At 50.2% G+C, this 26,137-nt stretch overlaps 1 protein-coding gene across 12 annotated transcripts in view; it reads right to left on the bottom strand.

Annotated features, from left to right (window-relative positions):
* RAPGEF1 (Rap guanine nucleotide exchange factor 1) overlaps positions 1-15,834 on the bottom strand; it is an 86,679-nt gene extending 70,845 nt beyond the window's left edge. For 4 of the 12 annotated variants that reach the window (XM_068656683.1, XM_068656688.1, XM_068656689.1 and 1 more), the window contains exon 1: positions 15,601-15,831. In XM_068656683.1, coding sequence (XP_068512784.1) covers positions 15,601-15,625 — 25 coding nt within the window. In that variant the 5' untranslated portion in view covers positions 15,626-15,831. Of the gene's footprint in view, positions 1-2,061; positions 2,081-13,760; positions 14,001-15,600 lie in introns of those variants that run through there. The other 8 variants (XM_068656685.1, XM_068656687.1, XM_068656684.1 and 5 more) reach the window with 8 other exon arrangements.
* Positions 15,835-26,137: the final 10,303 nt, after the last annotated feature.

The raw sequence follows: 26,137 nt of genomic DNA, 5'->3' as shown, positions 1-26,137 counted from the left end.
GGAAATTTATTAGTCTCCTGCAAAAGAAATTGCAACATACAAGCCAAAAAAAGCACAGAGCTTAGAGAGCATTATCCCATCAGCTCACACCTTGTGCTAGATTCCTCACCCTAATTCCCAGAAAATATCTGAGGTGAGATCCTCCACTTAATTTCAGATTCTCGAGGCTCAGTGAAAGATGAGGATCAACGTAAGTAGAATGCTAAATCATCAACAGGAGCCTCAGGTAAAAAGTTGTGAAGCTTTTTTTTGAGGAGCTGATGGAAAGCTGGCTGTGGTCTCGAAGGTCTCGACACAGCCACTCTCACAGCCACCTACGTTTTGCCAGCAAAGCGTGGCTCTCTCCAGCCTTGCCAGCTCCATTCCTCTAGGTGGCATGCTCTGTGCACACCTGCACTTCCTACAAAGAAGCCGTGCCACCCCTACACAGCACCTTCTGCTGCTCTCCCTGCCTGGTGAGATCTGAAATGCGTTAAAACACGACTTACCAACCCGCTGGGAGGGCACACAGCTCTAGCGATGAACTGAACAGCCAGCAGAAGCTTACGGAGAAGTAGACATCGTCTGACCAGAGCAACAGCTTAAACCCTAGCAGTAAATGAGGCAGGGGCAGAAGCTGTACTTACTGTTCTCACCTCGCTACAGACAGCACGGGGTCAAAGGGACAGAATAAACGATTGCACGATGCTCTGAAAATATAAAGCTCTAAATAATCCTTAATGTTCATTACTCATTTCCCTTTTTGATTCATGAAATTATTACATCAAAGGAAACTGAAGCTTGTTTTCCAAATGAACCAGAACACCCCCTGTTACCACCCCCGTGAACCATCCCCTGACACATCACACTCAGCACCAAGAGCGGCCCTATTGCTTGTGCAAGATGTGTGTGTAGTGTCTGTGGCTGTGACACGTCCCGCTATTTGGGGCACATCCCTCTGCATCTCCAGGACAACCCTGCTGAACCAAAACTTCATGACCCAAGCTCTCTGCCAGGATGCAGTACAAAAAACAATACACGCGTCAAAAAATTACACACGGGGAGAAACTACAGGCGGGAAGAGGTGACAAAGAAGAAATCACATCCTGGTGTCACAGACAACGAGGAACAATACGAAATAAAAAGCAATCAAATGCAGAGTTCAAGTGTAGGATGAAGGAAGTAACCCAACCACGGGCTGGAAATCCCGCAGAAGCTGAGCTAGGAAGGCGTTACGTTGGGTCTGTTTGTGCACTAGGGTGGCTGCAGGCGGAAGGGTTTCCCACCAGCGCTGCATGCTCGGCCTCTGGAGGGTTCATCCCTGCAGCACAGCATTTCTTGCATGTTTTTTTTTTTCACAAGCTGAAGGTCAGGGGCGATGCTGCAGCCACCCGTACCCAGAGGGGGCCCACTGCTCACGGCTGGCACGGGGCAAAGATTTCAGACCAAAATCACAATTGTTTTCCTGAAAATGGTAGTTACAGAAATTATCCAAAATGTTCATTAATTCAAAACGGACTTGCTGGTGGAAAGCTGTCAGCATCAACCAAAGTCAGCTCCGTGATTAAGAACAGTGACAGGCCATACCAAAAAAACCCTAGCTTATTGATTAGGAAGCTCAGGACACAGAGGAAACTGCATTACAAGCACGTGCCCTGTCCTAACACAAGTCCTAATACAGAACTTGGCAGAAACCCAGTGTAAGTAACACCAGTGCTACGATGTTAGGAAATCCTAGAAGCCACAGAGCCAGGAGAGATACCCTTACGGAGACAGAAGCTGCTCCATCAACTCACCGTGGGTTAAATCAAATAAATTCATACCCTGGAGCAAGATACGGGGAGTGTCCAGGCAAGCCTTTACAACCATTAACGAGCCTGAAGTTAGAAACCTCCCTGTAAACTACCCTACAGACTTTGCCACCGTAAGAACCAGAAACTTTTTCCAATGTAAAATTCCAAGCAAGAGAAAATACGAAAGCAGCTACTGCCACGGCTCCTCCACACTCGAGTGGCGATCATTTAAGCTCGCGCTGCTTCCTACTGATATTGAGGCTTTCACAAGATTTTTCATATGGCTTACCCATAATGAACAGCTGCTGCAGCAACTGCTGGAGTCAGTGTGTACTTACTGCCCTGAGAAAAGCCATCGATACATCTCAGCACAGAAAATCGCGCTCTCTTTAAAACAATTCATGATAGGGTTTGCGTATCAACTGGCTCCGTGCCACCGACACTCCCTTAAACAATGGTTACACCCTGTATGCAGCTAAAAATGAAACGGCTGAAAGGGAAGACGTTTTATGCAAGTTCCCAGGGTAAAATGCATCTGAGAAGCACTGGTTTGGGACTGGCATTGTTCTCATGTGAGAATAAAGCTCGGAGTCCAAACTGTATTTCCTTCGCCACCACCCCGCATCTATTCACACCGAACAAAACCAATCTGAGCCTTCCTTTTACGCTTCTGCTGCTCTGTAACGCAGAAATCCCAGCGTTTCAGAAAACCATCCACCAAATCAGAAGCGCTGCAGATTGCGTTTCAACCTCTCATTAACGCTGCCTGTAGCACCAGGGAGGCCCCTTGCCAGCTATGGATCGGTCTGAAACTCTTTCACTGTTCATCTTCTGCTCAACACAAACGTTTCGTGCTCTGCTCGTACAGTCAGGCCCCGGTCACAGAGATCTCCTTGTCTGGCAACGCTGCCCACAATGCAGTCCCAGCGAGACTGGGTGGCAGCACAAACATTATTGTATTAATTGCATCTGTTGATTAAACCGGCTCAAGAACAGCCTTGTTTCAACCTTCGGCTTTATAATGCAGTACTGAAGTGCTACTACAAGTGCTGGATGGATGAGTCAACAGAAAAAATACAAAAGCGTTTGTAAAGAGAGTCTCACTGCTGGAATTTGATAGGCTGCACAGCTACACAAAACAATGGAATTTATAGACGATGCTTGCTCATACACTCCATAGCTTGCCTTTTTTAACCATTTCTTTTTTTTTTTCAAACTTCACAGTCAAAGCTGGCTAAACACACACACTGACACCTGTGCACAGCTTAAAGATGTGTGAAGATGCATAAGCAAGCTGAAAATAGTTTAAAAAGTCGTGTTAGATACCAACTCTTCTCACTTGGGGAGTTTACAATGGCTCTGCTTCCCATTTTGGAAGCTATCTTTGTCCTTGCAGAGCAAAAAACCTTTCAAATCAGGAGAACACAGTATCGGGTGGGGATCAGACCAACACGCTTACCACTGTGCTGTGCAGATCTTTTCTTCCTTTCTCCCTCAATTGAACTATTTTCCACTGTTTCACATCAGGTCAGCAGATTAAGGCTACTGAAAGAGTGGGATTTCGAAATTCATAGACTCACAGAATATCCCAAGTTGGAAAGGACTCACAAGGATCATCAAGTCCAAGTCCTTATCTCTCTCATTCGAATCAATCTGCAATGTATCCACTTAACGCTGAGATTGCTCATTCTGGGGGAAGCCCACGGAAATACCCGCTGGCCAGTTTTTATCTCCAAACTAGGTCCTCACACGCTTGCAGCTGATCAAGAGCTCAGCCTGGCAGCGATTTTGGTTCCCTCCGCTCCCGCTGCAGGCTGGGGTAACACAGCACAGCCTCGCACAGGAGAGGCTTTCAAACACTTCGGCAACTCCAGCGCAGAAGACAGCTCTGCACTACGGAAATTGGCACCCATTTACCTGCAAACACCTCATGTGGTCAAGGTACAAAGGCACACAGCAAGGTTTCCACTTATCAGCTTCCTTCACCAGGCTGCGCCTCAGCTCTGTCTGGGTCTTCTTGCACAGGGAACTGCTGTGCACGCTTTTTTCCCCCCCGTGTTTTGCAAAGTTGGATGAAAACAAAGCAAAACCAGGTGGCACACCAGGGAAAGGGGGCAAGGACTCCAGTACTTCCCCCAAAATGCACACACACACAGAAGGTGATCAGCACTAAATTTGGGCTCCCAAGTCCGCGTGTTCGCTAGCCCGGCTGCTCCTCTGTTAAACATTTGTCACAGTCAAGTGTGAGACTCGAGAGCAGCATGTGGAAAGTGAGTCAGTGCCCTCAGATCCTCGAGTCCACTCCCTCATCCTCCTGCTGCAGCTTTGCCCCGTGCCGGCAAGGTGCAGCGCAGCGACCACGTGCCTGCTGCAGAAAATGTCAGTGCCCTGTGCTCTCCCACACTACATACCAACACGAAAACCAGCTGCATTTCTGTATCTCGGAGCAGGTATCCCTCTTCTGGAGGGGTTTCGAAGTAAGACGTCCTTCGTTTCCAATCAGCATGCAAAAAAAAAGAGATCCAGGCAGATAAATTGCCTCCTACGTTTCGCCCAGAAGCCGAGACAATTATTGCAAAACCTGCAGCTTGCTTCAGTAGACAAAGCAATCATTGTGGTTTATTCCATTTTCAGTTTTATGGAATATGTAAGAAAAAATAATAATCTCAACTGGACTTCTCCTGACAAGCACAATGTCAAACCACTGGCCAGAAATCCCATTTTGCCCATTGCAAAAGAGAAACTGGCAGTTCTTCAGCTGGTCTGAATCAGGATAAAGGGCATTTACAGCTGTACGAGTTAGAATATTTTGGGAAAGAGAGATGTTTTCAATTCCTTCTGGTTCATTTACTAAAATCTAAACATCATTGCTTAAAATAATCCCGACAGACTAAGCAGGCCAGACCTTCCTATCCAGCACAGCACTACCATGCGCTGCACCAAGAACTGTCTGTATGGTCTCCCTCAGTAACAGAGATGGAGGGAGAAAAATAAACTGGAGCATTTACCCAGAAAAGCAGAAGCCTCTCTACCTAGACCCATTTGTTTCACTCCGCAAGTATTGACAGATGAGTAATGAAAACCCTGCTGCAGACACAGGCTTTTCTTCAAGGCAGCATCAGTTAATAAACCACAACCACAGCTGCAAAAATATTAAGGAATTTAACCAAATGACTCCTTCAAGGGCACAGGAGGACAGAAGGAGGAGCCAGTGTCTGTGCTTTGTTATCATCCCCAGACCCAAGATCTCAGTGTGCAGCAGCACCACAGGAGAGTTACAGCTCTGGGCACACCACCCAGCAACAACTTCCCCAAACGGGCGCTGCTGAGCCGTGATATTTCACCTGTGATTTTGTTTCCCCGTTGTGATAACACGTGAAACATTACACCGGGTTGCCAAAGCTTGTAGATGTGAAGCACCTCATCTGAGAAGAGTTAAAAGATAAAAACAAACGAAAATAATAATAAAAAACCCACAGCCTGTTAGCTCTCCCCACAGGGCAAGCCACAACGCCGGTAACCTCGCAGCGAATGCTGTTTTGCATAAGTCATCAACTTTGGATACCAGATTCAGATCCGGGCCTCAATCAACAGCCGTGTTCACACAACAATCGCGCTGAGAGCGATTTGGGGATCGGTTACGCTTTCGCTTGATGTGGGAATTCTTTGGCTATTGCCAGTAGACCGAGTGACCCACGGCAGCAAGCTTACACGTTATTATTTACAGCAGCCGTGAGTACGCAGAGAACTCGAGAGGTATCAAAACAATGACATCAGCGATCAACACCCTTCAGACGTGGCTGTGGTTGCTGCTAACACGATCCCACACCTTGCTGCCAGCGCCGTGCAGGCAAACCCACCTGCCCCGCTGCCAGGAATAATCCCTCGGATGCTCCCTCGGCTTCTCCTCCCGCATCACGTCACCTTCAGCCCGAACACGAGGTGTAAAACACCCTTTCAGGTGGGAAGTCTGGACACAGCCAACAAGGAGTGACTGCCAGGTCTGTGTTTTTATTCTTTACGTGGCTGCACATGGGAAAAACCCACAACCCAGACGGCCCCGGGCAATGACGCACGTTGCGCCAGCGCCTGGTCAGGGGGATGGTTTTGATCCCTTCCACCTTGGCACTTCCCAGGCTGCCGGCCAAGAGAAAGCTCAGGGAAAGTTTCACGTCTATCACTTGCGGTCTCCCTGATGTCTCCAAGGAGCCCTGGACGTATTGCAGTGAAATGTACACCAAAGATTTGAGGTCTCCCGAACAAGGCTGCAATTCAGGAGAGAACCTAGGAGTAAGAGCTGCCAATGCATATTGAAAGAATTTGTGTAAACGCTTTCACCTGAGACAGACAGGAGCAAAACCATCTTTGTTTGAAGTCTACATGGAAATACACAGGCAGTCACAAGACCTTAAGTCTCTCTGTTCTTGCCCTGCCATTTTTACTGTGATATTCAGCTTTGAACAGCAACCCAGTGTCCTTGATCGCCTCCTCCGACCCATCCCCAGAAGAGGCACACAGACACACGTTTCCTTTGTTCCAAAGGATTTTGCTTTTCCTTGGCATTCCCCACTCCAGGCCAACCAGTTCACAATTCGAGCAGTCTTTGTTCTAGCAGCAACAGAAACCATGTTTATCAGTGTTTTTACCTTTCAGCCTGATGCCAAATCATCTCAGCTGAAGGAACGTGATACTCCGCACCTCCCTAGGCTGAGCAGCACAAGGGAATCCAAAGAAATTTAAGGGTCTAGCATCTGTTTCACCTTCAGGAAGCTGCAGCAAATTAGATAAAAACTTCGCTAGCTCACAGATCTGCCACCAGCAGCAGGGGGAAGACTAAGGGAGCTCCTGCAGGCCTCCCCTTGTGGTGCACGGGTTTGCTCTTAGCTCTCTCAGTTTGCACAGGACAGGATTTTCTAGGGGCAAGGGGTCTTCTTGTCTTTGGGGGCAAGGTTTGGCAGCCTGGCCACACACGCAGCACACAGTTCGCCTTGCTTTGTGTAACTGTAGGACCAAGGAAGGTGCAGAACAACTTCCCAATGGGACAGAAGCCTGCCTGAGGATGGCACTCATCCCCCCCCAAAATGAGCTGGGAATGTTCAGCGTTATGGTCTGCAGTACTCACAGTCTCATGGGCTCTTCCTATAGCTTGTGGCAAAACAATGTAATCAGCATTAAAACGTTTTGACAATTGCAGGAATCCTTGAGGGACTAGAAGCTATGGGAACAAAAGTTATATTCAAAATAAATTATTTTAATAAATTAAATAATAAATAAATAAATAAATTAAATAAATAAATTATTTAATAAATTATTTTTTTAATGTTTTACACTTGATCTAAGCCAAACAGTATTTCAGCATTTCAGCATAGGTGTGACTTTAAGCCAGCTTCGCAAAAACTGCAATTCTGAATTCCTGAATCACCATAAATCTCTCTTTTATGATTTTATCAGACTTTCATACATTTAGAAGCAAAAGCTTACTCACTAACACAGGTGTGCTGGTACCAGAAGTCAGGAAAAAAGGAGAAGTTCCTACGCTGTAGAGAACCTATACCCTACCGTGCTCAGACCCTGCTTATAAACAAAGGCTGCATCAACTAACTCAGAGGTTAAACAGAGTAACTGCACAATTCCCTCATTTTCTGAGGACAGTCAGATCTGTCTTGTGCTTGTGAATTTTAAATGCAAGATCAACTGAGACGTGTTTAGATTGACAGAATGCCTGGGCAACCGAGCATAAAATCACAACCTTAGTTAAATCATCAAACAGCAAACTGCACCATCTAGGCCTTAAAAAAGACTTTTTTTTTTTTTAAATATGAGCAGCAAAGCTAGCAAACTGTCTATTCTTCTTCCAAGACAAGAAACCCAACTTCCTTGCATCTCCCTTAGCATTCCTCTGAACAAGCACCACATGGTAGCAATTCCGAAATGAGACGCTTGCCGACTGATGCTGGATGGCCAAACTGGCCATAGGACAGCTGCGTTTCCCCTTTTGCTGTAATAAAGGCACAATGATGGATGAGCAACCACATTTCCATAGGAAAAGAGGCTATCATTTAAGAAGGGTACACAGGTAAGAAGGAAGCTCACCTTTGAGCAGACTCAGCAAGTTCTGAGTCAAAACTCGGTGGTTCTTTAAAAGGACACAGTCCAGCTGAGTCTCACAACATTGGCCATGTTCAAGAGAGCCACCTCGTTGTAAACAACATACTCTAAACAGCATTTCGTAAATTAATTGAAGACATCTGAACAGGGAGCTTCCCCAACTTTCCTAAGTGTCTCTCCTGGAAACTGCAACAGACCAGGCTGACAGAGCAGGAGACTGAAGTGCCGCTGGTCTGAGGGGTGAAGAGCAAACAGCTATCCACAGAGCACACACAAAATCAAGCCAAAAACAGAGAAACCCCAATTCTGCCAGTTATGTTCTCTTAGGTATCGCTCACAAAGCTTGAAGAAGAGGTTTCAGTGTCAGAGGACTTTCAGACACACAGTGCTTTTTGGGTGCAGCAAGCTTCTCCCCTGTAGGAGCCTTGGAGGAGCAATCCCAAGCTGTAAGAGTCAACTCAAACCATCACCACAGCAGGTATGCTCCAGCAAAAAGCTGGCATCAAACCTAACATATAACATATGTGCTCTTTCCAAGAACATTTATATGGACAAGCCACCTCCTGCTCCAATGCTCCAGATTTTCTGTAGGTCCCTGTAAATTCACAGCTGAGCTTTAACCAAACCTGGTGGTAGGCCTTCCTAATTCCTCAAATCAACTACTCTTGTGTGTTCATAATTTAGTTTAAAGCATCTTCGAATTAGAAAAACAGAATCCACACACGAAAAAAGTCATTTAAGTGATAAAAACATATCCAAAAAGGAATATTTAATTTCCTTATTTATAGAGTTGCAGCACTCATTACTGCTGAAGTTGCATTGGAAGTTAAGCAAAGAGTGGCTGGGAACCACCTGCCCTTCCCCGTACTCAAATTGACCAACTTATGTTAATAAAGTTAGAACACAAATAAAAACATAATATATCACCCAGTGAAAGCTGTGTTTTAAGCAGTATTGCCTGCTTTCTGCCATCAGAAGGACTCACTGAACACAGCTATGTTGGAACGCACTACGCAACCAGAATTAAAATATTGATTTCCCTGGGTGCCCTTTATTACATGCCATTTGGTTCGTAAAGGAAACTTTCTAAATATGGAATTAATTCCTGCGGCTATTTTACCTCCTCTTGGGCTGTAAGGACAGGACAAGCTGGTAGACTGAGAAACACAATTAAAAAAAATAATATCAAAAGGTAGGGGATGGAACAACGCACGCTGTACACTGCGAACACATTCCTGTGCCACCAATTACAGCCTACCTGCAAACTCCGATTTAACAGCTCTAGAACTGTGTACTTGGTCTATTGGGAAAATTCTGTCAAGGTTTAATCATCCAACCAAGTTGCAGAACCTTTTTCCACCAACATTTACCAGCTGTCGGCAACTATTCCTTGACTTTAAACCTCTACTGTTTTTTTTTTTAATTCCTTTCTTTCCAGAAGCCTAAGAAGGAAAATCTCATCTGTTCTCTTTCAATACAGAATTACCCAATATTTTTGTACGTAAAAGGGATGAAATTAAAGCTCTTACTTATTCTAAGTGCGTATGTTAGGTACGCAACAAAGAGCACCCCCACATGAAGCTTTCAGAGAGCGAGAGCATCAGAGTAGAAGCAAGCTTTAACCTTTCACCATCCACAGAAAAATTATTAAATACTTAAGAGACACTGACAGCAACACCGCGATGTTAACTTGACTCACCAATTGCACAGTATTTTCATGACACCCAAAAAGCTCTATGCAAAGCAGCAGAGACCAGATAAAGTAGGATCATGGAAAACATCCATCTGCTTGACCCACAGAGCCTCAGCCCTGTCTTTAAGAAACCTCTTCAGGTGCCACCTGTGCTCAATCAATCCTTTGTGGTACGAGGGGGAACCGGTCAGTGTGGCACCCCCCCATGCAGTAAGTGGATGCTGTGACACAGGCCATCTTATGCTGCTGTGTGCATCCACCCCTGCCTTGCCCTCAGCACAAGAACATTACCTCACAAACTCCAGAGAAGATGAACTATAGCACCAGCCGTAACAGCAAACAGATTTGACATCAAGAGCGTGTTTCAAAGCTGAAGATCTTTCAGTGAAATATGCAACACAAACAGAAGTGGACCAAGAACCTTACCCAGCAACTTCCTTGGGATGCCTCAAGCCACATAAGCATCCCCAAGTATGTGGGGACCTGGTCTCTTTCTCACATAGATGAAATTGTTTCCTCTAGGAGCACCGGTGCCACCAGAAGAGCTCAGCAATGTGTTTTTAAGAATGGATGCTATGGGTCAGGTACTATAGCAGGAACTTTGTCATGCTGCAGGAACGGGAATAGCAGAAATGCAGCACGTTCCTGCAGCAGCACGTCCCAACCTGCAGGATTCCTGCAGCTTTTCCGGATGGCTGCAATTCATCTCCTGTCTCTGCCTTGGAACAAGGTGCCATGAAAGCCGCCAGTTGCCTCCTCCTTGCCAGCTCTCCCTTCCTGTCATCCCTCTGACTTTCCCTTTCTGCTCTGCTTAGCCCACCATCCCCTCCCTCTTCCAACATTTGGGGACTGGGTTTCCTCTCATTTCTTTTTTTGGGGTCTTTCCTACCCTTCCATCAGCAGCTCCACTTGTGATGCCCTTTTTTCCTTCTCTAGTCTCCTTTTATCGCAGCACAGAGTCCTAGGGCTGCAGATTACAACTTGCAAAGGTGAATAAACCTCGGTTTCCTCCAACCAGCTCTCCCTTTCCATCTAATCCCTATTAAAGCTCTGCGAATGACACTCTGTTCTCTCTTACCATCCTGCCAATCTAGTATCTTCTCCAGTATTTCTCAACTGTACAACATGAAATCCAAGCTTCAGTTACTTAGACAGAAGCAACAAACAAAGCTAATATTCCTGCAATAGCTGGGTGAATTTCACACCGCTTCCACGCTGCTATCACAATGGCTGAATGCTCCAATCTGCTAATGGTAATAAAGAAAAGAAGACAGGCGTCACACCAAAGTACAATCTCCCAAAGAAATACCCTGTTTCTTCCACTCATGCTGTGCAGAGCAACAACTGAAGCCATGCTGACAGATCACAGGTCCCTGACTAAAACAAAATATTCTCTGCAAGCGAAACGAGGACCCAGGCGAGGGACATTTGTGTGACGTTCTGGCTGAAGCAACCTTCCACTCATCTCTCTGCTCTTGCCAGGAGGTCAGCAAGAGCCAGTAAGAGTTACCACCGCAGAAAATCACACAAACAGATATATTTAGTCATTGCGGTTCAAGGAAAACGACTGCTTGCGCTGAAAATAAATTTAGCAATTGTTTCCAGTTTCTGCTTTTTCATTGACTAAGGCACAACCCAGCTGCTTTGCATTCCAGGAGCCTTCAGCTGTCTTTTTTTCCACACTGGTCGTCCACTTCCCTCTTAGAACTGCTACGACCCTCTCGGCCTTGCACCAGCCGTCCTGCAGGCGACATTTCTGAACACGCCAGCGCTGAAGCTGTGCAACACAACACAACACCTGTCAAGCCGTGATGACTTATCAAAACGTAAAATTACACTCTTTGTGCCATTTTCTTGGAAGCAGTAAGTAACGATCATCTTGCACTGGCCTCTACACAAAACTACACAGCATTATTGATGCTTTTGAAACAAGTTACAGGAAAATTCAGCTGTGATGCCACTGTCTGAGGGGCCTGTAATAGGAAATGCAGTAGATGATAAAAGCGTGTAAAGCATTTCACAGAAAACTATTACTTGGTTTAAAAAACCTCGGTAGAAAAACCACTTATACCGGTCAGCTGCAACACTTCTAAGTGACTGACGTGAACGCCTTCACTTAAGCACATGGTGTAGAGGTATGGCCACAGCTGAACCAAGAGAGCCGTGCCTGCTAACTCACCTGTACTTAAGTTGGAAAAAGAGAAACTGCACAGGTGTAAAAAAAATAAAAATTAAAAAAAAAAAAAAAAAGAGAAGACTACAGTTCAAATATATACGTTTTCCAGAAAGAAGAACCCAGCAAACTTCATCTCAGAACAAAAACACAGACCGATGCACAGTTCAGAGTGATGTAAATCAGCACGGAGGACTCTGGACACACAATAAAGTTCCTCTCAACACAGGAACGATCTGGCGCCCGGAACTGTTCTGTTTTGCCATGTGCTTTAAGAACAGAGGTCTCTCTCCTAGGATTACCACTCCACGCTGATATCACCAATACTAAAGGAGGAAACTTCAGAGATGAATTTGCTTATCAGGCAAATGCTTATCAGAAAAAGGTGAAGACAACAGCATTTTCAGTCTGCGGGGAATAAACACCTCCAGTTGAGTCCTGAGCTGAACAGAGATAACTGACTGCGCTCCATGCAGCTAAACTCTCGAAACAGTGCTCTCCAACAACCTTCAGCAGACAGCTATTGAAAAGGCAAGCTTACAAGGGATATGAAAACCCTGCAGGAAAGTACAAGATTAAGACTGAAAACTTCAAGTGGAATAAACCTTCAAAGTACACCATCCATACGTTCCTTGGCTTTAATAAAGGGCATTATTGAATGGACCTTCCTCACCGAAAAGCTTGTATTTTTAGACCTGATGGTGTCTTACTGCTCCCTTATTCTCCCTGAATGATGCAGAATAGTTCAACTCCCTGGAGCGTGTAATCCATCAGGTAAATAAATACAGGAATTCATGTATTGCCAAGGTAACAGGAAAACCAAGCAGAATCTGCGGCCTTCTCTGCTTTCCTGGCATCCCTGCTTTGGATTTTATATCAAAACTACATAACTAAGCAGGGTGAGAGCGAGTATCTTCTGTGAGTAGAGACAAGAAGTACAAACACATCACTTCTAGAGTAAAGAAAAACCAAGGCTGGGTGCTGTTCTTGCTCCTCAAGTCAAAGGGGGATCTGCTTTCAGAAAACACTCGGAGCTCTTCCTGGCTGGAGCCTAAAGAAACGGGGATTCTACAAGAAGTAAAAACGAAATGTCCCGTCCTGCTTGACATTACCAGATGGCTCCCCTTCGCTCCAAAGCAGCGCTGTGAATCACTCTACAGTAGCCCTTCTGGTGATTAAATAGCAGTACCGAGAGGCTCCAGAGGGAGCCTCGTCCTCCCTTCCTTGGTGGACAAGATGGTAGCTATTATCTACTAGCATTTATTTATTTTTTTCTATTATTAAGTGTTGACAATGTGTTTTGTTTTAAAGAACCAGGGAGTAGAGATACATGTAAGATCTCTAGGGATCTCACCCCTAAAACATGCTTTCTAATCCCACAGCCTGCCCCGATGAACATTTTCTCCTTCATGCAGAGTCAAACCAAAGCCCAAAACAATTTTGAAGCTATTCACGATAACTCATTATCAGGCAACTTTCTATTCTATTTACAACATAATGAGCCTTGCATGCATTTCCGTTCCCATAAGGAAAAAACAAATACAAATGTACACAAATAGGCAGACCTTAGACCTCGCAGCATTGGTTTCATGACTCTGTATCCTTTGTTCTGCTACTGTATACATTTCAACAAATATTATTCCAGTATTGCTGCAGTATTACAGACTCTGTTTATTCGGTGACGTTATTATCTGAACTGTTTGTGTCAATCACAAGTTCAAACACTCAGGAACAGTGATCAAGAGCATCCTGTACAGAAACAGCTGGCTTCCAGCCCTCCTTCCCTCCCCTTCCCCGTCTCTTCTCCTCCAGTTTATGTTTGGACTGGATTTTTTTTTTTTTTAAATAACACCCATCTTAAAGAAATTAAAGCAGCTCGAAGAGGACAGTTTCCCAAATTTACAGTTTCTCTCATTCAGCAAATCATCACCACGATACACACCCACTAGAAAGAACGCCTCCGCATCAAGCCTTCACCCATTGCATCTTCAAACTGTACATTTACAGCACTGACCTGGGGACGGATCCTGCATGATGTCTTGAGTTCTTCAATGGGAGTTCAGTGTGTTGCAAGGTCGGGTCTCTAGGTTGCGCAGCGTATGATTTTTGTATGGTATTTTTGGCCTTTCTGTTCTATTGTTTATGGAACCGCGCTGCATTTGTGTGTGTCTACAGAGTCATCTTCCCGTGTTTGAACTCTTCACGCTGCTTCGCTGGTGTGGAGTTATATTTACTATTCTCACAGGGTTATTTACTGCACGCGAATAAACAAAACGTGATCACTTATTTATACATCTGCAATTACTGTCTATAGCGCTATCAGCATTTACTAAAACCCCAAGCCAAATTCGCCTCTAACGTTAACAGGTGGCAATTGTTTTAGAGCTGGCCCCGGGTCTCTAAAGGCCGCTAGCCCCTTCCTTAAGCAGTTACCTGCTTCCAGGAGAAAAAGCGGCAGCGATATACCAGTAAGCATCGGAAAGAGAGAGCCAGAACCCCAAAGCAAAGCATGACATTGCGATACTGCGTCAAGGCTGGTGCATCGGATTAACCTGTGATATTTCTGGAGTAACATTTGTCCCGTGATGCGATGCACACTTGTGAGACAGAGACTTAGTGCTGAGGGCTGGAAACGTGCCTATGTGCTGCGCTTCAAAGCCGGCTGCCAGGCAGCCAGTCTGCTCAGCCCTTGAGGCTGCTCCAGAACCGTAGCACAAGAGAACGTATTCTCGTAGAGCGCAGCACGGAAGCCAGAACAAACCGGGATCGAATGATCAAAACCAGAGAAGGGCTGCTCCCAACTCTACTCCTTTGAAATAGGAATCTTCCTAAATCAGCGGCTGCTGTCCTGGGAAGCCTGAACGCTGTACTTCACACATCCTGACTCACGCTGCTACCGCGCGGTCCCCAGTAGGAAAGTGTCTAGCTGTTCCTTACAATAAAAAAAAATAAATACAAAACAGCATTGTTTTTTTTCTTCTCCACTAATTAAATGCAATGTAATTAGACTAAATAACCTCAGCGCTTGGTTTGCGAAACGCTAATTGAATCTTTAAGCGTCCTGCTCCCGCTACACGGAAGAAACAGGGGCTTTCAGCCACCCCAAGTGCCAGCTGAGAACCAGACACGACTCCAGAAGCACAGCGGGACAACACGGCCAGGCTCAGCGCTCCCTGGGCCAGCAGGAGAGAGCTCAGCAGCCTCCCCCCGGCCCCCGCTGGAAGGCAAGCGCCCCAGGCTGAGGGAGAGCCTTGCAAGAAAAGAGGAAAAAATGAGCAAGTTGCCTCTGCCCTCTGCCCACGGACTCGTCCTTTTCTGATCTCGCACAAACCCCCAGAAGAGGAAAAGTTGGAGAAGTTGCGATGAATCGCTGCGGGTAGGCCCCAAAGCGTTGCAGCGCCCCGGCTTTGCTGATGCTTTGCTACATTGAAAGGACGGTAGGGGAAGAAAGAAGAAGGAGGAGAGAAAAAATAAAAATTTAAAAAAAAAAAAAAAAAGAGGACAGAAATACAAAGGGAAAAGGGAAACAAAAAGGACAAAAACGGACCAGAAGAAGACACAAAGCCTGACAAAAACCAGCGTGCGAGCCGGGCAGCGCGGCGGGGGGCTGAGGGCGGCAGCGGGGGCAGCGCATCCCCGCCGCTCCCCCGGCCCCGGCCGCCGTGACAGGAGCCTCGGGGCGGCCCGGGGAGCCGCAGGGTGCCGGGCCCTGCCCGCTTTCCCCCCCCTCCGGGCCGAGCCGGGCCTCGCCAGGCCCTTGGCGAGCGGCTCCTCCGGGCCGCACCGTGAGGAGAGGCCGGCGAGCGCCGCCTCCCCGCCGGGCTCCCCCCCGGGAGCCTCCCCGGCCGCCTCACCTGCTTTCTCCAGCTTGCCGGACATGTCGCAGCCGGGCTCCGGCGCTCAGGCCCGGCCGTGCAGGAGGAGCCACCTCCTCCTCCTCCTTCTCCTCCTTCTCCTCCTCCTGCTGCTGCTTGCTGCCGGCTGCGATCCGGGAGAGAGGCGCTGCTGCTGCGGCGGCGGAGCAGGGCAGCGCTGCCCGCCCGCCCGCACCGCCCAGCCTGCCTTACCCCCCCCCCACCCCCCACCTACCCACCCTCTTCCCCGTTAAGCCCAGCTCCGCCGGGCCGCTGAGGGGAAGAGGCGGCCCGGGGGCTCCCGCCGCACACGCACACACACGCGCCGGGGCCGAGCCGGGCCGGGCCGGGCCGCAGCTCCGCCTGCCGGCACCGCCGGGGAAGCGCCGGCACCGGGCGGGGCCGGGCCCGGCCTGGCGGGAGGCGCCTCAGGGAGGGCCCCTCAGGGGCTGGGCTGCAATGGGGGGGGGGAGCCTCGGGGGGCTGGGGGTTGGGGGAGGTGGGTGTGGGGGGGCCCCGAGGGGGTCTTCTTGGGTGTGGGGGGGCCCCGAGGGGTCTTCTTGGGGTGTCAGTGGGGCCGGGGAGGTGTGGGGATCTGAGGAGGGCTGTGGGGGCACCGGGGGATGGTGGAGTGTGGAGATGTGCCTCAGGGTCCTGGGGCTCTCCGGGAGCTTCGTCTTGAACACAGTCTTAGAATCGTAACACAATCGCAGAATCATAAAGGCATTAGGATTGGAAGAAGCCACCACAATACCTAATCCAACCATCACCCAGCAATGTCAGCCACTAAGCCATGTCCCTAAGCACCATGTCCCCAAGCACCACGTCCAACCACGAATCCTGAAGTCCTTCAAAAGCTCAGTGGGCCTACCAAGCGCTCTGCCTTTTTCACAAATTGGGGCAGAATCTTGCTTTTAGAGGTGTTGGCAGCGAAGTTAATGAACAGGGAGCGAGGGTGAGATTTGCACAAACCTCACCCTAGTTTTTAGCCAGTTGGACACCAGTGCTCAGCATCCTCGTGGCATCACACAGGCACCTCGACTTCTACACACGCAGCTCACTGCAAACAAACCCAGGGGCACTCATCACCACCACCAGCAGCCCCACAGAGGCTGTAGACAGCAACATGCTCCAGCTCTCGGCTTCCATAAACCCCATAGCTCCGTGTTTGCTGTCCTCACATCTGCGCTGGCTGCAAATTGTGCTCAGGAAGCACTGAGAGCTCTTGGTGGCAGGACACGAGCGTGGCGATGTGCAGGAGAGAAGTGGGTTCTGCCTAGTGGAAAACGACAGCAGTTGGTGGCGATGGCCCTAGGCCACAATAAAAGGATTATGGGCCTATTTGAAAATGAACTCGTTTCTATGACTTAATTAGGGATAAACATCACAGCAGTACCTTGACTTGCAGGTGGTGTGCTGTGCTACAGGCCAATAAATCTCCGGTGCTTGTTGAGGCAGCAGAGGCTGTTTACTTCCCCCTCTATCAAAATAATCATTCACGAGGCTGGTATTTTCATAAGCTTTACACATGATGTTTGAAGTGACTTCATCAGCTTTTTTTAAACATCTCACACACGTGGGGCTGGCACAGGCTATAGGAGAACACCTCTGGGAAGGAGAGCGCACATTCTTCACCCATTAATTTTTTTGAGACTTGTGCCTGCTCCAACACAACTCCATTCCTGAGCAGAGTTCCTGACTGCGCCTTTTTTTTTTTTTTTAAACAGACTTGAAGAAAAATAGATTAAGGACAGATTCTTCTCTCACTTACACGGGTGTAAGAGGCAGCTGGCGTGGCTGTGCTGAGCTGTTTTGACTCGCTTGTGCCAGTGAGAGAAAGTAGGAGCCGTGGCAGGTGATGCTAATGTGAGCAGAGCCGAGCGCGAGCACACACAGGAAACAGCCAGATGAAGTAAGAAGCTGCTATTCTTACACGCTCTGTTGTCAGACTTGTGCAAGGAAGAAGGCGAGCGTGTGCGATAACGTGTGATACAAACAGAACAGCTACTGAATTGGAAGGGCTTTTCATAGCCGCTGATATAAAAAGCCCTGCTCCTCCTGTGTTGTATTGCCGGTGGGGGAAGCTGAAGCTTCCCTTGCCTTCTGCATTAAGATGCAACTTGCAATGCTGGGAGAACCCCATGCTTCTAAATATCCCAGTGAGCAGGCTGGGGAAAAACACCCTGGATTTGATTGTGTGGGTGTGAATGTGCTGGTGTGGGCAGAGCTGGGCTGGGGCAGCGGGAGGAGGGCTGGGAGGCAAGGCGAGGCTTTTCACAGCGGTACAGAGTGGTGCAAGCTCCTGTGAGGATGTTTCTTGATGAAGGCTCAGGAGAGAGGAAAGGGGATGATGGCTTCTGGTCGCCTTTAAGAGAAAGCAACACTGAGGTGTCCTGCAAAGAACCAATTTTTCAGGTGCCACTGCCACGTCAGGCAGAAGGTATCAGGCCTTGGTACTGGTACTGATGCTCACCCAGCAGCACGAGGCATGCAAGGGGAGCTACCAACCTCAGTCTCCTTTCCGTGACTTTTCTTTGCTGAGGGAAATTACCCGGCAGCAGAAGTGCCAGCAGCACTTGGGCGGGCAGTTGGCCTCGGAGCCCAAACCTCTCCGAGGCATTCTGCTTCTGCCCTGGCCCGCAGGCAGACTGCACCCCACAGGGTCACTGGAGGCCCTGAACTTTGCAGCTGACCCACTGAGCAGGGGAAGTTGAGCAAGAAGTGCCAACACCATTGCTGCAATTAGAGAAGAGCACTCCTGCCCTCTAGTGCCATTCCCTTCTCCCGAGCTGCTTCCTCCCACCCCAATCCCTCACCTGGGTCTGCTCCTCTCCACTTGCAGGGTTAGGGTTGGGCTGATGCAGGGTCTTTCCCTCAGAAATGCCAGGAGATAGCAGCTGGTCACCCCCAAACCCTGCTAAATGGGCCTCAGTAGCAGGAATAACTGGGAATGCGCAGGGAAAAGCAGTTCAGCCAACAGCTGTCTTGCACGGTGCTTCTGGACCAGCGCTGGCCTTGCTAAATAATTTGGGTGGGACATGAGCAGCTCCCTGTAAAGGCCTTATTCAATATACGTGATGAACCCCAAGTGACAGACACACCACTGTGACCCCAGAGCCTGATGCACTGGAGCAAGACACGAGCTGCTGGTGGAAAGCTGGTGGCCAGGGCTGGGCGAGGAGTAGGTTCCCCAGCTGGGAGCTTGTGGATCTCATCCTGCACCCGCTGGGACTTCTCTCTGGCCCAGGCAGATGTGCCCCATCCTGCCCCATCACTGACAGGACTTGCTTTTCCTGCCGGCTTTTTTTTTAGAAAAATAAAAAAATAAATTTTAAAAAAATGCCATTAGGGTGCGGGCTCTAGAGGGCGGCAGATGCCGGCGGATGGGCAGCGCAGCCCCTGGGAGCACAGAGCCGGGGGCCGGGGCATTGGGCTCGTCCCTGCCTGTCCCCCACCCAAAAAAAAAAAAAATCTCCCAAAGGAATGAGCCACCAGAACCGCAGGGGAAGGCTGAGAAAAACTCTATGCCCCAGGATTCTTAAAAAGAAAAACCAAAAAAGAAGGAGATTACAAATTTTTGTCAGCTCTCTTGTATATTTAAAGTAATTAGGAAGGTGAGGGGGGAAAGGGAGAGGCTATAAAGGTTCTTTGGATTAACCTTAGCCCTCTGCTGGGGTTTATACTTCCTGGTGGAAGGAAGCATGTGAATCACCACGAACCACAGGTAAATTGGGTAAGAGCAAAGGGAAAGGCCAACACGCTGCCCGACCCTATGGGGTGCTGCTGGGTGCTACCTTAGTCCCTGCCTGGCAGGACTGAGTTTTTCCTTCTGAAGCATCGTTATGGGGCGCTGCTGGAGATGGGAGGGACACAAGGAAGCTGGACACGACTCCATGGCAAACCCTTTCAGCCAGGAGCTGGTTTGGAGAAGCGATGGGTCCGAATGACAACGCTGGTGCTGCTGTGCATGGAGATGGGGCACTCCACGTCCAGCTCTACTCCGTTGTTCTAAGATTCATGATCGCCTCATGAAGGAGCTCCTGGAGGGGGAGACGAGTGGCTGGGTGGCCTGGGGGACTCAGGGAGATTCAGGGGGCTCAGCAGCTCTCCGGGGAGTGCGTGGAGGGGCCTGATGCAGGGCCTCAGACACAAACACAGCCCTAGGTCCCATGACTGCTCCATACGCAAGCGCTCTCAAAACCCTGGCTTTTCTGCCAGGCTGTTTCCCTTGGACAAATGACCCCACCTGCCTCTGGCTACAGAAGCTGAAGGTGACCCAAATCCCTCCCTGCAGGAAAGAGTGAAACCAAAACGAATCAAAAAAAAGGAAATCAAAATCAATATTCCAAAGTCAAATAATAAAAATCGCGTTATGGAAGCAGAGGTCACCCAGAGAGAAACGTAATCGGAGGTGACAGCCCAGCTTCTGCCTCCCTCTCTCTGCCAGCCCCGGGTGGGCAGACCTTGCTCCCAAGCCCTGGTGTCCCCTGCCTGGTGGCAGCAGCACCACGAGGTTCCTGCACCGACAGCAGACACACGGGGATGGGGGAGAGGGACTGGGGGAGATGCGGAGGGTCATGGTGTGAGGTAACGGAGGTCTCGCAGGGCAGGAGCAAGCGAGATCAGCAAACCTGCCTGGGACCGAACAGAAGGGGCTGTGGCAGGTGACGGGGAGATGTGCTGAGCCCTGCAGGCAGCCAGGGGAAGAAGGTTCAGAGCTCAGGAAATGCAGCTCTCTGGGGTGAGAGGCACTGGGGCGAGCAGAGGAGCCAGGAACCGCGCTTGTTTCTGGAGGAGCAACACTGGAAGTGCAAGCAGCCTCGCCGTGCCTCAGTTTCCCCGTTTGTAAAAGGGCTCTGTCACCTCCACAGCTAGAAGAGAAAGGCACAGACTCCCTTGGACCTCAGTTATGAGAAAGCAGCCGCTGGGCAGCCAACACCACGCTTATCCAACGAGCCTCCCCCAGCCCCTCTGAGGTCCTCACAGCAATGCACGGGATAGTGAGCTGAAATGGCTCGAGCCAGTCTCGATTTTGGTTGTCCTGTCCCCAAAGCAGGGACTGGCCAGCCCCCACGCTGGTGCAGTGACACCACAAATCCCAGCTTGCATACATTTCAGACAGCATTGCAAATGTGGGGCACGTAGCCCTGATAATGATGCGAACTTCAAACCATTATTTCTCAGCCCAGAGCGCTTCTCTTTGTCGTCAAGCCAGCACCAAGGGTTTGTTTAGTGTCACTTCCCCTCCTCCTTTTCATTTTTTTTTAAACTTGACCTCTGATTCTGTCTGAGACTTTATGTTGGAATATTCTTCTTCTTATTATTATTTTTTTTTTTTTTGCATGAAGTTAGAAGCAGAGAAAGAAACTTTCTGTTAAGTCCACTTAAAGACAAAGCTTTATTTAGCAGACAGACAGCGGACAAGCAAAAACAATGCTCTGGCTGGATGCAGCGCTTGCAGCCCCCCAGTGACCATGCTGGCTGCTTTCTGTCCCCTGGCCGGGGGTGACCCTCAGCTCCACCAAGAGCTGCTTTCCTTGCCCAAGGTGTGTCAAAGAGCCCCCCTGCAGGATCTGGAGCATCTCAGCACCCACCTCTCCAGTTGTGTTACTGTCTTTGTTCTCATATTTTTCTTCTTCTGGTCCTCAGTGCTTCAGCCTGCATGGGGAGATGGGACCAGACGCAGCACTTTGGGTGGACATCGAGGCTCAGCTCCTTGCAGCTGGCACAGGAGGAAAACAAAACTTCTCAGCAGCTCTTCCAGCAGGCTGGAAAGGTGGCACAAGCCAAACCCCACCCTAACGGAGACCCAGGGGGTAAATCAGGGCATCACAGACCTCCCTGTACCAAGAAAATTAACTGATTTAACTAACGAAGCACCCAGGTGAGCACGAAGAGCAGGGACACCCCACAAGCATGACGAACAGGCAGGTGGCACCATCTGCAAGGGCCCCAGATGAGCTGGGTGTGAATTTGGCCACCTCCTGGCCGAGCTGGTGCCTGTGTGCTGCCTGCCACCCCCTGCCCAGGGGACGCTGCCTCAGCACCCAAGCCAGCCCAAACCCAGCCCCACCGTGACCGCGGATATCACCTAACTCCAATACAAGCACCCAGGGAATAAAACCGAGCTCCTGCTGCTCATGGATGGGGTCTAAGCTCGCAGCAAGCTCGCAGGGAAGAGTTTGGGATCGCTGCCGATGGGTTCAGGGACACAACACAACAAGCAGAAACTGCCCCTTCCCCAAAGCCAGCGGGATTTGGCAGTGAGGAAGAGGCAGCAAAGCTGAAAATGCCGCCGTGACTCTGTGACTCTGTCAACTTCACCTTCAGCAGGAGTCAGCTCTCATCACCCTGCCTCAGCACAGCTACAGCAGGAATGGAAAAGATCCAAAGGAGTGCAACAAATAGTATCAATAATCCATGAGAAGAGATTAAAAAGATTTAGGACTATTTAGTTTAAGAGGGGATGGGATGGAGGTGACGATAAGGAGGGCACGGCAGAGGCATACAAAGCAACGGCTGGTGTGGAGAGGGGAGCAGCTGTGCCCTTGTGGCACCGAGACGAGAGATGTCAACGTGGTGAGGGGACAACACCTCCCAAACCGGGAACAGGGAACCCCAACGGGCAGAGCCACAGGACTTGTGGCCACGAGGCCATATAGCTTTAGGAGGGCCTGCACTGCTGGGACTTAAATCAGAGCAACACTGGCATCCGCTGAGGGGGTACAGGCTGTCCTGCCCAGGAGCGTGTACCTTTGTTGGGGTTTCTGAGGTGGGCTCTGCTGGAAATGGGACATCAAGGCAGGGAAACAAACCTCCGGGGGAAATTCCTGCAGCTCCCAGCCAGCGGGTTAGGATGTCGGGGCTGGATTTCAGCATCTGCCTGGAACAGATCCCTCGGCGTCCTTGAGGGACTCGGCTGTGAGATGAGAGAAAGGCACCCGAGAAGCCGTAAAAAAAGCAGCAGTGAATAAAAATAGTTGGCACCAGCATCGTGCCCTTCAGCTCTGGCCCTCACCGAGAGTGCCCGTGGCTGTCTCCATGTGTGCCCTGAGAAACTGAGGCACGGTGAAGGGCGCTGCTTTCCTGGTGGCGAGCTCTGGAAAGAGGAGCCCGAGTGAAAAGGGAGCCAGGCCACCAACTCAGGGCGAGGCGACGCAGGGATGCTGGCATGGGGACGGTGGAACAGGTGGGAGGAGGGACGCGGGTTGTTTGGAGGGTTTTGCTGTAAGAGGCTGAAGAAAAGGATTATAGAGGAGCCTGTCAGGAGGCCAGTGACATTTATAAAGTATTAATCCCTGCAGTGTGTCGCTCGCCAGCATGCTCGATAGCTGCTGCTTGCTGGCTCCTGGGGTCTCTTGCCTCTCTGGCACTCAGCAGTGGTTCTGACTCACTTTGGGGACTTGCTGGCTATTTTTTCCCCTACTCTCTTTTCCTAGAAGGAATTCAGCCCCTATCCCATGACCAGCCTCCCCTGTGGGCTTCCTTTGATCCTCTGCTCCCCCCGCTCCAGGCACCCCAAATTCTCCCCAAACACAATCCCGAGTGCCATCTCCACCAGCTCAGCCCCCTTGCATCTTTAAATGAGGCTTAAAAGGCTCTTTGTGGGGCTGAGGAAGGAGGGAGCAACAACCACCCTGCCTCACATCCCCATCAATCCCAGCCTGCAGGCTGGGAGCATCGCTGGGCAGAGCCGTGCCGGGAGGACTTCTGCAGCTCGTCCACCCTCGGGGTAGAGAAAACGAGCAACTGTAGCTTTAAAACAAAGATTAGATGCATTTTTTTTCCCTCTCTCCCTCCCTTTCTCTCTCCTTTTTTTAAAGGGAACTTGTCAAGGTTTCCATCAATAATAGATAATGGTGCATCACTCTGGCAGGTTACACCCTCCGGCTGTTTTGATATTTTCCAGAGAATTTGTCAGCAATCTCACTGCAAAGGAGGGCTGGGGGAAGGGGCGGGAGGGGGGGAGAGGCCTCATTAATTTTTTGTCATTTGCATTCCCGCTGTTAAATAATGTATTGATTGCTCTTTCTCTCTCCCTCTTTTAATTCTCTCCCTTCCGCGGCATCTCGCAGCCGCTGGCCCTGCTCCGTGACGGATGAGTTGTCAGAGGCAGCAGACAGCTCCCGCTGCCCGCTGCGGGGCTGGGAGGGCTCAATGTGACCCCGGCACGAGTGACAGCTCCGGGGCTGGTGGCACCAGGTCCTCACGTGGGGACGGGGTGGCCACGGGACACCCGGGAATGTCCAGCAGGGAGAGGGGTTCCTGCCAAACGTCAGCCAGGAACGGTGCTGGGATGGGATCCCACCACCCAAAAGGTGCAGCCCACCTGAGCGGTGGCTGGCTGGGTGCTGAGGTCTCCCTTTGGACGTTTGCTTGGGTGCTGAGCTCTCCCCTGGGCCATTTTCTAAGACGTCGCAGTCCCTGATGTAAAGATTCACCTCCTGGGGTTCAGGGTGCCAAAGCCTGCAGGGCGCTGGCCCCAGCGGTCTTGGATCACAAAACCACCCAGGCTGGAAAAGACCTTCAGGATCACCAAGTGCCATCACTAAGCCACGTCCCTTAGTGCCACGTCCACACCGTTCTTAAATACCTTCAGGAATGGGCTCCACCAACCACCCTGGGCAGCCCGTTCCAACGTCTGACCACCCTCTCCACAAAATTTCTTCCAAATATTTAATCTGTTCATCCCCCGGTGCAATATACAATGATTGAATCATCCAGGTTGGGAAAGACCTTCAGGAGATGGCACAAAATAAGTAGGAACCGTCCCCAGCAGAGCCTGTGAGGCCAAGCACCGGAGCTGACAGCCCTGTCCCTTCTTGCTGCCCCACCGCTGAGCAGGGATGGTGTGCTGCTGGACACCCCAAATGGCAAAAAATGGGGCCGTTAAGGGGATTTTTCCCCTTCTACGTTCACTGGGAATCTGCTTCCCAGTCCCAAGGTCTCAGGGAGCCAGGTCGAGGTCTGGGTCCCAGCTCTGCTGAACGGGCAGCTGAGCTAAACAAGAATTTGCTCATGATTAGGGCTGTGCTCAGCTTAATTCGGCTGGCTTCCTTTTTAATTAATAAATACTTAATTACATAGTTAATATTTTAATATTTCCTTTTAAAATGCCTGATTTAATGGAGTTACTGCCAGCTATTTGTTTTGTGTGACTTTTATGTTTATCTTCCTCTTTCATTTCTCGTTTCCCCCTCCACCCACCGCTCTAATCCCCGAAGCTCCCGGTTGATCTTTGCAACTGGAAATGAGCAGTCGGGCTTGCAGCCGAAATTGAATCCAGCCCTCGGCGCTGACGTCCATCAGCCAAAGGTGCTAATGGGAGTTATTAGTGCTCAGGTTCTTCACCACAACTATACCAGCCCCTGGGGACCACGCGAGGATGGAGCGGAGCAGCCCATGGAGGGGAGGTGGTGGAGGAGCCGGTCCAGGGCTGCCACCAAGGTCACCTTGAAGGTGGGAGAGCCACGAAGCTGGGCTTGCCTTCCAGCCAAACCTCACCTACGCCTTGTCTGGGCAGCAAAGGGGTGTCCAGCAGCACACGTGCCCAGGGGAGGCTGGAGGAGAGCCCCAGCAGCGAGGACAGAGGGGATGGATGTGACCTCCTGCAGCGGTGCCGGCTCCACACCTCCTCTCCTAAGCGCTTGGCTCCTTGCACACGGGCAGGAGGACGCATCGAGAGGGATGCCAGACAAAAGCAGTCACAATTTCCCCCCACACACACATCCCCAGCTGCCTCCCCCCTGCCTGCAGAGCATCAGGGCACCCAGCTGGACCCCACACACCACAGCCTGCACCTCTCCTGGGGTGGGATCCCTGCCCCAGCCTCTCCGGAGGGGCTCATGGTGGGGACAGCGGGTGTCTTCGCAGAAACCTCCAGGAGCAGCCTGTTAGGATAATAAAACAAGTAAACAGAAGAGTTATAGCCGAGGCACTTGGGGCACCGTAAAACAGGCTAAAAGCAAATACAGCATCGTTAATCCATCATAAAATAACAGCCTCTTACGATCCTGAATGCATCAAAATGAATGGGAGACCAGCGGGGTCACCATGTAAATAGGGAATGCTGACTGTGAAGCAGGGCTGGGGGAGGTGGGGAGGCAACAAACCCACACCCGTGAGGCGGGCGAGAAGCAGGAGAGGGCCCCGGGAACGCCAGGCTGGGGGGGCTTCACGGAGACATCTCCCTGTGCACGGAGCTGGCTCTCAACCAGTACCACCAGTGCAGGCCAGTGGGAGAGACGTGATGCAAACACTGTCGTGTTGCCTTGGGGCCAAACGTCTTGGGGTCCCCGAGACCCCTCTGCAGTGCTTGGGGGGGGATGCTGGGTCCCAAATCCCCACAATCACAGCAGGGCTCTGCGTGCTGTGCTGGTGGCACTGGAGGTGGCAGGGCAGTGAGTCGGGAAGGACGACGAAACGCGTGGGGACGGCGCCCAAATGGGGCTCCTGAGCGTGCCACGCTCCCTGCTAATGAGGTTGGTGCATGCGAGAGGGCGAGAGCAGAAAACCCGCGGCGCGCTCATCAAGCCCC

The sequence above is a fragment of the Anas acuta genome, chromosome 20 (genome assembly GCF_963932015.1).
Source record: "Anas acuta chromosome 20, bAnaAcu1.1, whole genome shotgun sequence".
In the NCBI taxonomy this organism is placed as follows: Eukaryota; Metazoa; Chordata; class Aves; order Anseriformes; family Anatidae; genus Anas; species Anas acuta.
Note: the sequence above shows the minus strand (reverse complement) of the source record. Positions and strands in the feature narration are given on the sequence as shown.